The 16,660-nt window shown below is 42.5% G+C and overlaps 1 protein-coding gene across 2 annotated transcripts; it reads left to right on the top strand.

Moving 5' to 3' along the window:
- Positions 1–3,180: 3,180 nt before the first annotated feature.
- Positions 3,181–15,724, top strand: LOC104588773 (uncharacterized). Of its 2 annotated transcripts, XM_088899380.1 has the most exons (3): positions 3,189–3,440; positions 4,276–4,478; positions 13,583–15,724. In XM_088899380.1, the coding sequence occupies exons 2-3, from the start codon at positions 4,454–4,456 to the stop codon at positions 15,556–15,558; spliced, it is 2,001 nt and encodes a 666-aa protein (XP_088755506.1). In that variant the 5' UTR covers positions 3,189–3,440; positions 4,276–4,453; the 3' UTR covers positions 15,559–15,724. The 2 variants fall into 2 exon arrangements, with proteins under 2 accessions (XP_010245149.1, XP_088755506.1); XM_010246847.3 differs by lacking the exon at positions 4,276–4,478 and having other exon boundaries at positions 3,181–3,440.
- The last annotated feature ends 936 nt before the right edge of the window (positions 15,725–16,660 follow it).

Below are 16,660 nucleotides of genomic sequence, written 5' to 3'. Positions count from 1 at the left end.
TGCAGCCCGCGACAATTGAACCTCGAATGATCACGTGGATAGTCCCCCGAACTGGTCTCTCTTCTGGGGGCTACCTCTGCGGTTGCTCTGCCTGCCTGCTGGGTTCAGGAGCGTCTTTACTCTGCTCCCCCTGCCGACCTGCTTTATTATTATTATTATTCTGTACAAAATTCCTTAGGTATCCACGATGGATGAGCTCCTATATCTCATTGCGAAGGTTTTTACAGTTTTTGGTACTATGATCGTGGTCTTTATGGAAATTACAATACAAATTTTTATTCCTTGCATTAGGGTTTGCCTTCAACCGAGGTGGCCACTTCACATATGGGGCATCCTTGATGGCCATAAGGATCTCGGCCCGCTTCACGTTCAGGGGCGTGTTGTTTGCCCTTTCTGCTGCCGGAGCTCGGAAAGGCTATCCTGGCCTTGCCCCCCGAGCTTGGTCCTTCTTCTTCTTATTATCGCCTTGGGTTGAGGGCTTTATCTCCCTTTTTCTTTTCTCAAGGGCCTATTCACCTTTCTAGTTGATCTTCTCCTTCGTCCCTATAAACTGATCCACGAGCTTAAGGAACTCGGTCATAGTCTTGGGCTGATTAACAACCACATCCCACTTGAATTCTTTATGGGTGATACCTCGCTTGGCCGCAATGAGCCGAACTGTGGGGTTCAAGTCGAGTATTTGCAAACAAGCGTCGTTGAATCGCTTGATATAACTTTGGATGAACTCCCCTTCCTTCTAGACTATGCCAAGGAGGCTCTCTTGAGCTCTTGGGCATCTCTTGTTGGTGACAAAGTGGGAAACAAAGACTTGCACGAACTGCGCCAAGCTCCTTATAGATCCGGGCGCAAGGTTTTGGTACCATGTACAGGCTACCCCTTTGAAGGTGGTGGAGAAAGCTACGCACATACAGGATTCATTGGCCCTTGCCAGGTGCATTTGGGACTGGAAGGCGTCCACATGGTTGTTCGAGTCAAAGGATTCGTCATATTTATCTAATGGGGGAAGCTTGAAATCCTTTGGCATAGGAACAGCAAGAAGTTCTGGCGATAGAGGAGAAGAAAATGAAAGAAGTGGGGTAACTTTTACTTCACCCGAGCTTACCTCTTCCTTACCCTGGAGCTCCGGCAGATCGTGAGTGGGAGCTCGGCGAGCTTGGCGGCGTCTCCGTTGCTTCCTTATTGGCTCAACGTTGATGCTGTTGGCTTCTGTATTACCGAGCTCGATGGGCCCAGGGAGGGGCTCAGACTGCTGTTGGTAGCTGTGAACTGAGGGGCCTTGCCTCAAGTCTGTGGCCAGCACCTTGAACTGGTTTTCCGCAAGTGAGAGCTAGAACTACGAATGCTGAGGCGACGCGGGCCTAACTGGCTGGGAGGCCCCCGACCTAACTGCAGGCTGCAAGGCAGGGGTAGCTGGTCTCTCTTTTCTGCCACGATGCCGAGGTCTCTCCTCGGCGAGAAGGAAGTTCGTTCCGGCGGCGGGGCTTAGTTTGCTGCGTGGCCGGATGCCGAGGAGGGAGTGGCTGCTGGGCCTGAGGCAGTGGGGGAAATTGCTATTGATACTGATACTGGGAAACTTGGTGCAACACTTGCTGCTGATAAAGTTGAAGCTATTGAAACTATTGCATTTGAGCTTGCATAACTCGCATGCACTGCATCAGGTCCTCAAGTTGGCTTTGGCTGGCCACCGGAGGGATGACGGAGGGTTCAGCGAAGGTTGTTCCAATCATAGGGGGAAGTGGAACGTTCACAGGTGCCACTGTTTGAGGCACATTCAGACTGGGAACTCCGTCTGCAGAGAGGGGGACGGTGAATTATCCGATGCAGACAGTGGAAAGTTGGGGTTGTTCCTCAGAGGTGTTTCGGTTTGCACCTCGTCCGACATTGCTGGAAGAAGCCATGAATGCTGGATTTTTGAGAGGGAGTTGTGGAGATTAGAGGAAGGCTTTTTGAAGTGTTCCCATAGACGGCGCCAAATGATGTTGCACGATCCGGGCACTCCTAACTGGCGGAAACCTGGCTCCCAGCTGGTGACGGACGGTACCTGACGCGAAGGAGAAGGTGAAGAATTCCCGAGGAGCTCGCCCGGCGGGAACACTCCGATGCTTAAGTTAGAACTCTGAGAAAACCGAAGAATACAAAACAAAGAAGTGAGAGTGCAGATGGCACAACTTCAATACCTCTTCTCTTCAAGGGTTGAGGTCTTTTTATATTGAAGATCTCTCAAATCAAGCATAACTGCCTCTGCCACAGCCGTTATTGCCAGAGCCGAGGTTGCGGATGTGGGCAGCTGTTGCAGGGTACGGACCTGTCAGGCGCAACCTCCAGATTCGGCATGTACTATTGTTAGGTAGATCTTTTCTGTAGGTTGCTGAGCTACTTTGCGCCGAGCTGCCTTGGTCCGAGCTACCTTGGTCCGAGCTACCCTACACTGGGGTGCTGGGGTAGCCGAGGTGCGAGTGCTTGAGGCGAGCCTTAGGCAAGTACGGGCAGGAGCGTCAGTGGGGCTATCCCGAAGTGTCCCCACTTCGGGATACTTCCCGTAGATCGGGGTGTTCCCTTCTCAGGAAGGAAGAGTTTGGGGCTCACTAGGAGGAGCTCGGGAGTCCTCCTCCCTTGGGGAGAATTCGGAGTATGCTAGATGTTTATTCTTGGCGAGCTGCTACGTCTGCCGAGTTGTATTGCTGGGTTCCGGCGAGTTCAATACGCCGAGTTATGGCCAGGCTGCCACGCTAAGCTGTCACTTATGCCAGGTTGTACCCACGTGTCCCCGTGCTACGAGGTCGGGCCAAATCACCCTCCATCAGATCCTATTATCCTACCGACTTGAAGATCCAAAATAGAGATATCCGAATTCAACAAAACAAGATTGAACTTTGAATCATCCGACCCATTTGCACCCCTACCAACTTCTAGACCTGGTTGGGTTAGATTGACATCAACCCGGCCCGATTTGCACCCCTAAAGAACCGATCCGTGTTTTATTTGCCGATGAATTCGAAACGCCCGGTATTTAACAGCCTTTTATACGGAGACTTTCCCATTTGGTTCGGACTCGAGTGCCGGCCGATCTCTATTTAGGTAAATCGACGGACTCCAAATCTCCAATTAATTCGCCCAAAATGTTCATTTCGCGCACAGAAAATAGAGAAAATGACAATAAATAAAATTATAAAAAATAAAAAGTAAAAATAAAAAAAAAGAAAAAGAAAAAGAAAAAAAGGGAAACAAGGAACGAGAGATCGAGAGAGCGAGCAGACGACGAGAACACAACACCCGTTCTGTTATTTTCCCTTGCTCGCTTGCTTACCCCAAAATTTTAATCTCGCAACCAAAACCCTAATTTTGTCTGCTTTCCGTTTCACCCTTCCAATCTTCATTTCCAGGTTTCGGTTCCGGATCGCCATTGAAGAAGGACCGCCCGATCGGCTTCTCTTCGCCAGGTTAGTTTCTCTAATTTCTCTTCGGAGTCTGGTTGCTGGTTTGCTCTCAGTTGTTTCTACCTTTTCGTTCTTTTATTTGATTTTGTGTTTCATGTTTGGGTTTTCTGGTATGCTTCGTGGTCTGTGGTGGATCGGCTTGGGATTTTGGTTTTTTGACCGTTGGGGTTTCGTGATTCGATTGGTAATGTGGTTTTCTTGTTTCTGGATTTTGATCTCTGGTTCGTTTGGGCATTATGAGTGAGGGAAGATGTTATTGAGATCTTTGGTATCGTGCGTGGCAGTTGAGTTAGGGTTCAGTTTTGATGCAGTAGGACGAAGTTTGAAGATTCCAGATTAGGTTTTCTTTTCGATTTTTTTTGGGATGTGAACGTGATCTGAATTTTTGGACGGTAGTAGTGTTCCTGAGATTGTAGAATTTTAAGAAATATACTCATTTTTTTTTATTTTTTTCTCATTTGGGAAATCTAGTTCTGAGTTGTTGGATGGACTGAATCTGGAATGATATTCAATGCGGATAATGATTAGCCTGCAGAGTTTACGTTTGTTTTCCAATATATGTTTGCACTTAACTGTTGTTTGGGGGCTTGGTTATTTTCCACTCCCTGGAGTTGGTCGTTTGGTTAGATGGAGAACATATAGTTCTGTGATCCTCTCACATTTTTGTACATTGTTCGATGATTAATCTATGCAACGGCGAGCACCAGGAAATAAAACTATAGAAGTACTTGAAACTAAAATGAGTTCTACAGGAATTTATACTTCATCTTGGTTAATCTGGTGCCACGCATACATTTTTTTTCTTATGTGTGCATTTTTTATTTATCCAATGCTGCAGTTTACTGCCAAAGGTACCAGCTGGCTTGTTGGTAAGGTCTCTAGCTGGTCGTAGCAGAGACATAGAATCAAATCCCACCCTCACCAGGGTTGTGGGGGGTCTTGGGTTTGTGGAAGGGTCTCCCCCATTGTGTAGCCCATTTGCTTACCAAAAAAGGTTTACTGCCAATCTGCCATGTATGGTATACCCATTAGTGGAGAACAGTTGAGTTTTTATTCTCTTCTTTATTTGCTTTGATCACTATGGTAGTTAACTTGTGGTGGATTGATAGTTTTATTAGCTTGACTAGCATGGTTTAAAATGTCCCTAATTTCCCTAATATTTCCATGACATATTTCCATTTCCATGGGTAGCAACATAAAATTTTATTGGAATCGACATTTCCCCAATGGACACTACCAGACCTACGTGGAGTGCAAGAGATAGTATCAATGACATATTTCCATTTTCACTTCCATGGGTAGCAACCTGTAATTTTACTAGAATTGGCATATTCCTTTTGAACACTACCAGTACTATGTGGAGTACAAGAGATAGTATTATAACATAAGTTGGTCACAATATTGTAGATATGTGAAGTAACAAGTTATTGTCCACCTAACTTACATGATTACAACTTTGAGCTAGTTCAATATTCATTTCAAACATGAAGCTAAATAATAGTTTTTGTTTCTGATGTAGATTTGATCTGTTACAACCATTTCATTTTCTATGAGTTTAAATTTTGCTTTAACTAATTCTATCAGGAAGTTCTAAAGCTTAAGGTTTACAAGGCAATTTCAGAATGTATTCTTTTGTCTATAACCTTAGTTTCTTAGTTTTGTTTAATAACTTGGAACAAGATAATAATTTAAAAAGGTGTGCCTATGGTTCCTTTGTCATTTCATAAAATACCATTCTATATTTTGCATATTTTACAATGTTTCCACCATGTCTATAATTTTTACAATATTTCCATCCGATATTTGGATGACTGACATTTCCAGACATTGACATTTTAAAGTTTAAATCTTGAGCCTGAGGCAATATCTCAATTCGGGAAATCTGCAATTACTCTAGCTTATCCATTAAAACTGCAACAAATAACATTTGCTTTTGTTTTTGACATTGTTGAAATAATTTTTTTTCATCATCATCTAAGCCTAATCCCATCTATATGGTGTTGTACATGAGTCTTGTTTCACCATTCCGTTCTGTTTAGCGCTATATTTATTGTTGTAGAAATTTGTTACTTGCCAAAAAAAAAATCCTAGAAACTTTGTGTCTTTAAAGATACTATTAAGGAGTTGCAGTATGAAGGTATTCTTGTTCTGACATGGCTGTACACAAAATTTTTAAATGATATGTTTCTGATAAGTTCGGGCAGACTAAAAAGAACATAGTGGAAGTAGTAAGGAATGATTGAAGTTCTCATTATTTAAAAGTGGATATGATACTAAAGAGAATGGAGTGGTGAAACAGGATTCATGCAGCCAACCCCAAAAGCTTACATGAAGATAATGTTTATGATCAGTTTATGCTGTCCATTTTGGAGTTGTCATCCACATGGTGTGTAAGGTTTTGTCTGAAAAGGAGAGCACAATTTGTTGCAATAGGGGGTTGATGTCCCTTTCCATAAACAATGTTCTTTCTTGCATTATTTCTTTTGTAACACCATTATTGATACTGGGTTCTTAGAGAAGTTTGATTTAAATTCCTTGCTGAGAGGCATTAACCAATTGGAAAGTAAAAATTCAGTCACTTTTGATGGGGCATATTTATTTGATTAAGATCTAGAAAGATATATCTGTGAGTGAGTCCCACAGTTCTTTAAAAGATTTTCTATTTTGGAAGAGTCAATAGCATGAAAGCACTAGCATGCAGTGTTGTGTGGTGTACATTGTTTCATTGCATGCAATGTTGGGTAGATGGTGTACATTGCATGTGGTGTTGTGTGGCCTCTCCAAAGTGTTTTAAAAGCACAAGGTGCAAAAAAGTGCAAAGGCGAGGCACATGCCTGTTTGAAGTAAGGTGCAAAATTTAAAGAAAAATAAAAAATGCAGAAAGGTAAAAATTCAAAGCGAATTAAGAAAATACTGAGAAATAGTATTAATTAAAAAATTTCAAACTTTAATTTTAAACTAAATGTTTTAAAACACCTATTAGCTCAAATTTAAATGTATAAACATAACGTATAAAACATATTCAAAGTGAAAACTGCAAAAATAAAATAAAAAAATAGCATACAAAACATATTCAAGTATGCCAAACTTTTAGTTTCTTTATATCTTTCTCAGTTGCATTATTTCAAATGGTTAGTGTCATGTTACATCTTTCATTCCTAATTCTACAACACAAAATGTCTTTATACAAAACCCCTTGAGGCAAGCTCAAACAAATCCACGTTAGGGTGTTAAATTCTTAATCCATAAAAATGATTTTATTATTTTAATTATCTTTTAAAAATATCTTTTATTAGGATGGATCAATGGACAACATTAACAAATAGGGGGTTCTTAAGAAACACCAAACAACTCAAAAGGATAAAAAAACACATGCCTGGTCTGAGGTGCAAGGTGCATCAGACACATGTCTAGGCACACTAGGCATGTGCCTTTTGAAAGTGGTATTCCTAGGGTCTAGGTGAGGCACATACCTTAAAATGCACCTTTCCTGTGTGCCTACGTGTGCTTTTTAAATCACTACCTCTCCCAAAAGGACAATGTGCTCATGTTGGGCACACATTGAAGTTCTACACTCCGTGGTTTCTTAAGGACACTTCTATGTAACATTTCCTTTTAATCTCCTAGCTTATTTGACATAAATAGCAGCTAATGTATAAGATTTATGCTATTTTTTTATATCAAACATTACTTGGTTAAAAGGGCAATTTTTTTTGCAGGTATATAATGTTAGAATTCATAAAATATGAATTATTTTAATAGTATATACTTTTCCATGATGTTCCATGAATCCATGTTTTCTCATCTTGATAAGACCAAGAGCTGCGACAAACCAAGGCCTGTGCATGGGAATAGCCAACCTACCTACCAAGTTTACAAAAAAAGGGAGAAGTCACGTTAGCAAGAATGTAGTCCAAGTGGCTGACTGTTAGAACAGAATAACAGTCCTACAACAAGCTGTAACATCTTGTAACAGACTGCAACTGTAAACAACTTACCTGTCTATAAAAACCCAAAGAAGAAATAAAGAGCCATGGAATTCCATTTGAACAAATCTCTCTCTGCCTCTGAATCCCCTTTTCTTCCCCTATCCCTGTTTCCCTTCAGTTTCCTCTTCCCTCACGATGTTGGTTCACTCTACGAACCCTGAGTTAGGTAGCACCTAACAGATTGGTATCAGAGCATGACCAATATGCGATCTACAGCCCTGGAGGCCCGGGTTGATCAGGTGGAAGTTGAGCTCCACCGAGTTTCAGGCGAGATGCTAGGTATCAAGGATACTTTAACAGAAATCTTGCAAAGGAAGCAATCGAAGAAGTAGCTCCATCTTGGAGAGAAACACCAAACCGAGCTTCCCAATTTTCTCAGGCGGAGACCCCATCCCATGGGTATGTTGGGCGGAAAGATTTTTTGAATATAACGAGACATCGGACCAAATAGGGTGGCATTGGCAGCAATGCATTTGGACTGAGATGCCATCCTTTGGTATCAATGGTACTGTTGAGGACATCCTTGTATTTCATGGCTCGACTTCACGGATGCTCTGTGCATCCGATTTGGGGCTTCCGGTTATGAAGATTTTGACGAGAGTCTTGCGAAGATAAAACAATTGGAAGTGTTTGTGATTACCAATTGGTGTTTGAACGTCTATCATTGAGAGTCCAAGGGTGGCCAAAGAAGGCTCTGGTCGGAGCTTTTGTGGGAGGACTCAAGGAAGAAATCCAGTTGGAGGTTAAGGCGATGCACCCAGCAACGGTAATGGCCGCGACAACCCTAGCCCGCACCCAAGAAGAAAAGATAGCTTGAGCCCGACGTCTAAACAGGCCCTGGAAACAAACGAACAAATCATTTACTGCACCAAGATCAGAAGGGATGAGGTTCGTTAAAGACAACAACATATTAGGCAAACCACTAGGTAACTTAGGCCCGAGTCCCGTAATTCCATTCAAGAAATTAATGTGGGCAGAAATGCAAAATCGTCGAGACAAAGGTCTCTGCTACAACTGTGAAGAAAAGTTTGTCCCCGGTAATAGATGCAAAACTCAACAAGCCTTCTTGTTACACATTGAGGAGGAAGGGGAGGATCAGCAACCGGAAGAAGGATCGTCAATTGAAGAACACTGGGTCGAGACTATACAACTAGAAATATCGCTACAGGCCTTGACATGGTTCTCATCACCCCAAACCATGAGGGTGACGGGTTTAGTTCGGGGTCGCTAGGTGTCTATCCTAATTGACAGTGGTAGCACTTTAAACTTTGTAACCGCTGTGGTAGTTAGACGATTAGGATTGCCAGTTCAGCCCACAACCTCATTTAAGGTCCATGTGGCAAATGGGACCTCACTCCAATGCGATGGAATTTGCACAGACACTGGGTTACGCATCCAAGATCAACAATTTCAGGTTGATTTGTATCCACTAGAGTTAAGTGGGGCTGACATTGTATTGGGAATTCAATGGTTGCAGCAACTTGGGCCTGTTCTCTGCGACTGGGCCTGTTTGTCTTTGGATTTCATGATAGAAGGGACTAGAGTACATTTGCAAGGCCACTTAGCTAGCCGAGCCAGCCCAATAAGCTTGGCATCCATGTTGAAACAAGCATGATACACAAATCAGCTCATCATTTGGGGATCAAGTCATATAGGCCCAGGATACAACAACTCAAGCTGAATACAACCAGCAGCTCCACAACATCCTCCATCAATATGTTGCAGTTTTCAAGGAGCCAACGACCTACCTCCAACAAGGGATCATGACCATAGAATCCCACTATTGCCGGATGCGCCTCCTACTAATGGTCATGTACATTATCTAGGCCATGTGGTGGAAGACGAAAGGGTCTCAGCAGATCCAGACAAGATAGCTGTCGTCCAACAGTGGCCAACGCCACGTAACACCAAGGAACTCCGGGCATTCCTAGGACTCACAGGGTACTACTGACGCTTCATTAAAAGCTATGGCATAATTGCAGCCCCATTGATAGCCTTCTAAAGAAGGACTCATTCAGCTGGGACAACAAAACCCAAGTAGCATTTGAAGCCTTAAGAGCAGCGGTGTCATCCCCACCAGCTCTAGTCTTACTGGATTTCAACAAACCATTTGTGGTTGAGTGCAATGCATCGGGACTGGGCGTGGGAGCAGTGCTGATGCAAGATGGTCAGCCCCTTGCCTTCTTCAGTAAGGCATCATCCATCACACAAAACCACTCTTCAGTCTACAAAGGAATTGATGGCAGTTGTATTAGCAGTCAGCATTGGCCCTCCTACCTGCTAGGCCGTAAGTTTGTAATTAAGACTGATCACCAAACTCTGAAATTCCTATTGGAACAACGGGTCCTTTCTCCAGATCAGCAGCGGTTGGTCTCAAAGTTAATGGGCTTTGATTACACTATTGAATACAAACCGGGAGCAACAAATAGGGTTGCGGATGCGTTGTCACATCAACCCAAACATGGAGTGGGGAGCATACTCCAATTGTAGGTGTTCCAACAACCCACGACAGCACTGTGGGACCAACTAAGGGAGGCAGTCGGCAGTGATAAGGAAAGGAACTCCAAGCAATAAAGACACAATTGTTGCAGCAAACAGGGGACAAACCGGGGTATTCTATCCAAGGGTCAGTACTGTACTATAAAGGTAGAATGGTGTTACCAGCGGACTCAGCACTTTTGGACCAACTCATAAATTACTTCCATGCGACACCGATGGGTAGACACTTGGGAGTCCTACGCACATATAAGAGATGTCGTCCCAATTTTATTGGAAGGGTATGCTAAAATCCACAAGGAAATACATATCTACATGCCAGGTATGTCAACAATGCAAGTATGAGGCCCAATTCCCAGCTGGCCTGCTAAAACCATTACCCATACCCAACCAAGTTTGGGAAGATATCTCTATGGATTTTATAACAGGGCTACCGACCTCTGCCGGTAAATCAGTTATATTAGTAGTGGTTGATTGCCTTGCAAAATACAGCCACTTCTTAGCACTGTCACATCCATTTATTGCAGTTACAGTAGCTAACACTTTTGTGCGGGAAATAGCTCGGCTCCATGGGTTCTCAAAGTCTATTGTTTCTGACAGAGATCCAGTCTTCATCAGCCTCTTTTGGAAAGAACTTTTTCGCCTCCAAGGTGTACAGCTCAGCAAATCCACAAGCTACCATCCACAGTCAGATAGGCAAACGGAGGTGGTCAATCGTTGCTTAGAAACATATCTACGATGTTTCATCGGAACAAAGCCGAGACAATGGTTCAGCTGGCTGCATTGGGCTGAATGGTGGTACAACACTACCTATCAAATATCGGCTGGGATGATCCCTTTAAGGGCATTATTTGGTCGTGATCCACCCGCACTGATTCCCTATGAAAGGGGCTCCACAGCAGTAGCTTCACTAGAAGAACACCTGCTAAATTGAAACAGCATTCTATAGGAACTTAAACAGAACCTACTCCGGGCCCAACAATGGAAGAAACAATCATATGATAAACACCATAGGGAAGCACACTATCAAGTTGGTGATATGGTTTACTTGAAATTGCTTCTCTACAAATTGCTTTCTGTACAAAAACAGAGATGGAACAAACTGGCACCTTGCTACATTGGACCCTTCAAGATCTTGGAGAAAATTGGACCTCTTGCATACAGATTGGATCTCCCACCAAATGTGCACCCAGTCTTCCATGTCTCAGTTCTCAAAAAATGCCTGAAACCAGTGGCTATAACTCAACCACATCTTCCAAAATTCTCAAGTGACATGAACCTAGAAACAGAGCCGGTGCGTATCACTAATTTCAGATGGGTCAAAAAAGGCTCCCACATTGTTCCAGAAGCCTTAGTTGTATGGTCACAACTACCGGAAGAGGATGCCACATGGGAACCCTATCTACAACTGCAACACCAGTTCCCCCATATTGACCTTGAGGGCAAGGTCCAGCTTAACCTGGGGGGTATTGATAAGACCAAGAGCTGCGGAAAACTAGGGTCTGTGCACGGGAATAGCCAGCCTGCCTACCAAGTTTACAAAAAAAGGGAGAAGCCATGTCAGCAAGAATGTAGTCCAAGTGGCTGACTGTTAGAACAGAATAACAGTCCAACAAGCTGTAACCATCTTGTAACAGACTGCAACTGTAAACAACTTACCTGTCTATAAAAACCCGAAGAAGAAATAAAGAGCCATGGAATTCCATCTGAACAAATCTCTCTCTCTCTCTCTCCCTCCCTCTGAATCCCCTTTTCTTCCCCTCTCTCTGTTTCCCTTCAGTTTCCTCTTCCCTCACGAGCTTGGTTCACTCTACGAACCCTGAGTTAGGCAGCACCCAACACATCTTGATAAGCTAGACTCTTGGACATGCATTGGATTTCAATTCCTGTGTCTGTCTCCATGCAACACTGATTACATGCAGAACTCTTACCTGTGTGTTGTCTTGCTACAGTGGGAATAATGATTCTAGATTGACATTTGAGGCAGCTGACTGAAATCAAATAGATGGTAGCTGTGATTGTAGGGTGTATACAAACTGTAAGCACATTTAGTTTCGGCATTGTTTCTTATTATAGGACTTTGCTTATGGTTGGAGTTCTAGCTGTAAGGTGTCTAAGAGAACAGAATGTGTATAAAAAGGGAAGTAAAAAGGATAGAGTGCATATGACTGTGTTTTCTTGCTGTAGTGGGAAATAATGATTGTAGACAAACATTTGGGGGAGCTGATGGAGTGAAATCAAATAGATGATAGTTGCCACTGTAGGGAGTGGACAAACTCTATGCACATCTTGTTTTAGCATTGTTTCCTATGATAGGATTTTGATTATGGTTTGAATGCTAACTGTAAGGTGTCTAAGAGAACATGAAGTATATAAGAAGGGTAGGGAAAGGGCAGAGTGCATATGACTGTATATTTTCATTGTACAGAACCTTAGTATACATGGGTTTTAATTTCCTGTATCTTTTGCCATTCTAATGAAATGTACCCTTACAATTTTTGGAAAAAGAGAATTAAAGAGTTGCACAATAAACAGGATAAATTGCTGAGTTTTGTTATTGGCATCTGATCACTTTGGAAAGGGGTGGGGGGACTTTTACATTGTACCCCCTACTCAGCTGAGAGGAGAGGGAGGGAGAAGCAAGGTTTTTGTTGTGGGCACTGGAATTGGGTTCAATAAATTTTAGTTTCAATGTGATTTCTCAATATGCATTTTATTTTACTATAGGTATAGTATCACCTCAAGTGATCACGTGAGATCTTGAAGGTTTAAAATGTTCATGAATTTCCTAATATTTCCATGACATTTCTATTTCCATGGGTACCAACATGAAGTTTTACTGGAATCGACGTATTCCCCTGTAAACACTATTAGCACTATGTTGAGTACAAGATATGGTATTATAACCTGAATTGGTGACAATATTGTAGATGTGTGGAGTATCAATGTTATTGCCCATTTAATGGAGATTTTTGAATAAAAAAGGTGAAGATCTATATATTGTTATTGATTAAAAAGGATCTAAGTTTGTTGGTGTCATTGTGTAGGGAAATGGCATTTCAACCTGTAATCTACAAATTTTAAAGGATTAAGCCTTATTGGCAATTTGGCATATATGTGTATTGGGCAATAAATATTTAAGTTTCTGTTTCATTCATGTCAGGCATATCCTACCATTGTTAGTCATGGGGGTAACAAGCAAAGAAACAGTTCTAATGGATATGCATGCGGTTTGCTATTCCTGTTCTTATGGACAAGTGTTTGTCTTGCAATGTTATAAATTGCCTTTTGTTCTTATTTGAAGGAAGCCCTTCTATTATCATAGTTGGGCAATAAACCCCCTTGCTAGTGCCTCCCAAGTTCCTTGATATATATATATATATATAACCTTAGAAAGTCAATATATAAGTCGAATAATTGTGAGATTAATCTGTTTCTGTTGATAGTTTCACATTTGGTACGTATTGTATGATTATAACATCTCATTATGTTATATAGCTTTCATTTCTTATCTGAAGCTCTGTGGCATGCATGCAAATCTTTATTAACAAAGTTCTTGTCCATTATGTTAACCTTGGGAAGTTATTACTTGATTGTGTGATTTTAATCCTTTGATATATATTCCGAGGAATTAAACGTTTTATCTTTGTGACATTTCAGGGATTCTTCTGCTTTCGGAAACCAGTGAAATGTCTCCAGCCTCCAGATCCAAATCTAAGGACAAGTCCTCTGCAAAAGCTGCCAAGGAGCAGCCAAAGGCTTTATCCAAGCCTTCTACAGCTTCTACTACAGGGAATGGCATTCCAGCAAGTGCATACAATCCACTTTCAGGAACATTCCATTCCCTTGAGACAGCACCAGTTGTCTCTTCTCCACCTCCCCACAGTAATGGTCGGTTCCGAAATATAGATGAGACAGATGATCATTCTGGGAGCTCTCTTGGGACTGGGGCAGAATATGATTCTGTGTCAAATAATGATAGTTGCTCTGGTGAATCAGAAGATCAACAAAAAGAAAAGATAAATAGTACTGTCCGGCAGGAAACGATACCTGGTGCAGACAATGATAAACGGGAGAAGATCCGACAGAAGAATGAGAGGAAGCACCAGCGCCAAAGGGAGAGGAGGGCCCAGGAGTTGCATGAGCGGTGCAGTGGCTATCTCATGTCCAGAAAACTAGAAGCACTTGCCCAGCAGCTTGTGGCTATGGGATTCTCTTCTGAGCGAGCAACAATGGCTCTTATATTGAATGAAGGCAAGGTAGAGGAATCAGTTGCATGGTTATTTGAGGGAGGTGAAGAAGCAGCTCAATATAAGGATTCAAACCTTGATGGTGGGGGTAACTTGAAAATTGATATTGCTGAAGAGCTTGCTCGGATTGCAGAGATGGAGATAAGGTTCAAGTGCTCAAAGCAGGAGGTTGAAAGAGTTGTCGTAGCATGTGAAGGTGATTTGGAGAAAGCAGCAGAAACCTTGAAGCCACAGAAACAGCATCCACCTACTGCTCTGCCGAAGCCAGAAGAAACTGGAGATCCTCCAGTGGTCAGTAGTGGTAAGGTTGCAGTTTCTGTCACCCACAATCCAATGAGACAGGGAGCGAAGCCCACTATTCCTGTTACAATACAACAGAGAAGGGATGAAAAAGATTTCAACTATACAAAGGCAACAGCTACAATGGTGGCAGTGTCTCCTGAATCTGGAAACAAGAACTTGCAGTCTTTGAGGAGGATCCAGCCAAAATCAGAGTGGGTAAGGCCGCAAGTGGCTGCACCAGCAGAGAAGAGGTGGCCAACTGTGGGGTCAAGCCCTTCTGTTTCATATTCTTTGGCATCTTCTATCCAAGTTGCACCTCCACCAACAAAGACCGAAACTCGGTATGTTGTTGTTGGAGGTGAAGTTAAGAACCTTCAAACGGGAGTAGTGAGAGAACCAGTGATCATGATGCAGCGCCCACAAACAACTAATGCAAAGCAGAACTCAGCCACAAGTATCAATGCGCCCCCTACTGTGAGTACCAGATGGTATCCTAACAGTATTGCAGGTATGGAAATGATGAAGCCATGCGGTAGTTTACCGTATATTCCACCAACAAGCCTGAGTTCGAGCAATATGAGCTCACAACAGTTCTACCAACCTCAGTATCAACCTTTTGCATCCAGTCCCATGGAGTCCACAACAAATGGCTGGGGTGGTTCTTGGAGCAGCACAGGGAATTCATCATCTCTTTCTGTGCCATCCTCTCTGGGGCTTTTCTCTGGGTGGGGCTCAACAGGTGCATCAGGTTCAAATTCACCAGTTGATTGGAATACCGGGGACTCTATGCCACAATGTGACTACACCAACATAGACTGGACATTGGAGTCAACATCTTCAAGACCAAATGGGCTGTGGTTGGGGCTTGCTTCATTTGTGAAAAACAGTCGGATGTATGACTCATGGTCGTCAGCAACTTCTGCAGCTGCAATGCCTGCAATGAGGTCAGCAACTTCAAGTGGTGTTTGCATCACGGGATTGCAGGATGGAGTGGTGGCGACAGATACATCATCTTCTGCAGGTTCTCACGAGTGGACATCACCATTTGCAGGGAAGGATCTTTTTAGTCTACCCAGGGAGTTTGTTACTTCCCCTTCTCTGTAGGACGGGGAAGGACTTTGAAAGATAGAAAAAAAAGGATAAAAGGACAGATAAAAGAGGTTGGATTTGCTGCTGTTGATTCTATGCCGTGTTGATGGTTGTTGCTGCTTAAAAAAGTGTAAAGAATTTAGTTCCTGGGTGATATTTGGTTTCCTTTCTATTTCTTTTATTTTTCTTGCTTAAGCATTTCATTAATGGTTCAACTTCAACATCACTCCGCTTGCTATTCCCTTTCCCTTCCTGAACAGAATTACGACCGAAAATATGGGAAGGAGTGGCAATAGCAAAAAGAATAGGGCATTGGCATCATGCTTGATTCATCATTCTAGTTAAAATATGTTTAGGAATTAGGACTTGGATATCAGGGAAGGCATGGTAGTATACCACACATATCTCCACTTTCAATTAATGATCTATCTACTCTCAACTTACAGCACATGTCGAGGTTCAAAATTTGGAAACGCATACGCAATTTGCAAGGCTACTTTGTGTTTTCATTTGCGTGTGGTGTAAATTCATCTGTGCTGGTACACATAACAACACATGCATGGGAGTGCAAATTCTGCTTCACCTTGCCTTTAGGTTCACTTCATTAGTTTTTGGCTTTGTATTTTGCAAACAATGTTGATGTCAGTCTTGGTGCTGTGTTTGGTTTGAAAGAAAAATAGGGAAAGGGAAATGCTTTGTGCAAGGTTTAGTGGTATTTATATGAGTCATGAGGTACCTGATATAGGGCGTATTTTATTCATTTCCACAGTGATGTGCACGTGGCATGGTGGTATGATTTGCAGATTTCGTGCATAATGCAGGTTGGAGAGCTAATGGGACCTTGTGAAAAGGGAGTTTCTTTTTCTTACCCGTCTTTACATCTATCAGGGAGGAAAAAAGATAAGATTGGATTAATTAATTCGAGGATACTAGGGGTCCAATTGAGCCGGGTTAAGTGGAATTGGGATTTTCTGCCAACAAAATACGTTTCAACCCTCTACCAACATTATCTTACACCGTACATTTCAACTTGAGATTAGGATTCACCATAAAAGTGGGACTTGCCATGTATGAGATGATGTTTGTATAGGGTTAGAATGTGTTTTGTTGGTAGGTG

Source organism: Nelumbo nucifera, chromosome 2 (genome assembly GCF_055504915.1).
Source record: "Nelumbo nucifera cultivar China Antique chromosome 2, China Antique-T2T, whole genome shotgun sequence".
Classification (NCBI taxonomy): domain Eukaryota; kingdom Viridiplantae; phylum Streptophyta; class Magnoliopsida; order Proteales; family Nelumbonaceae; genus Nelumbo; species Nelumbo nucifera.
This window is presented reverse-complemented; position numbering and strand designations above follow the sequence as displayed.

What these genes read in the sequence shown, in the direction of transcription:
- LOC104588773 (XM_088899380.1), top strand. Translation starts at nt 4,454, where the DNA reads ATGGTATACCCATTAGTGGAGAACA. An exon ending in ATACCCATTAGTGGAGAACA is followed by an intron (nt 4,479 to 13,582) that starts GTTGAGTTTTTA and finishes GTGACATTTCAG; the next exon opens with GGATTCTTCTGCTTTCGGAA.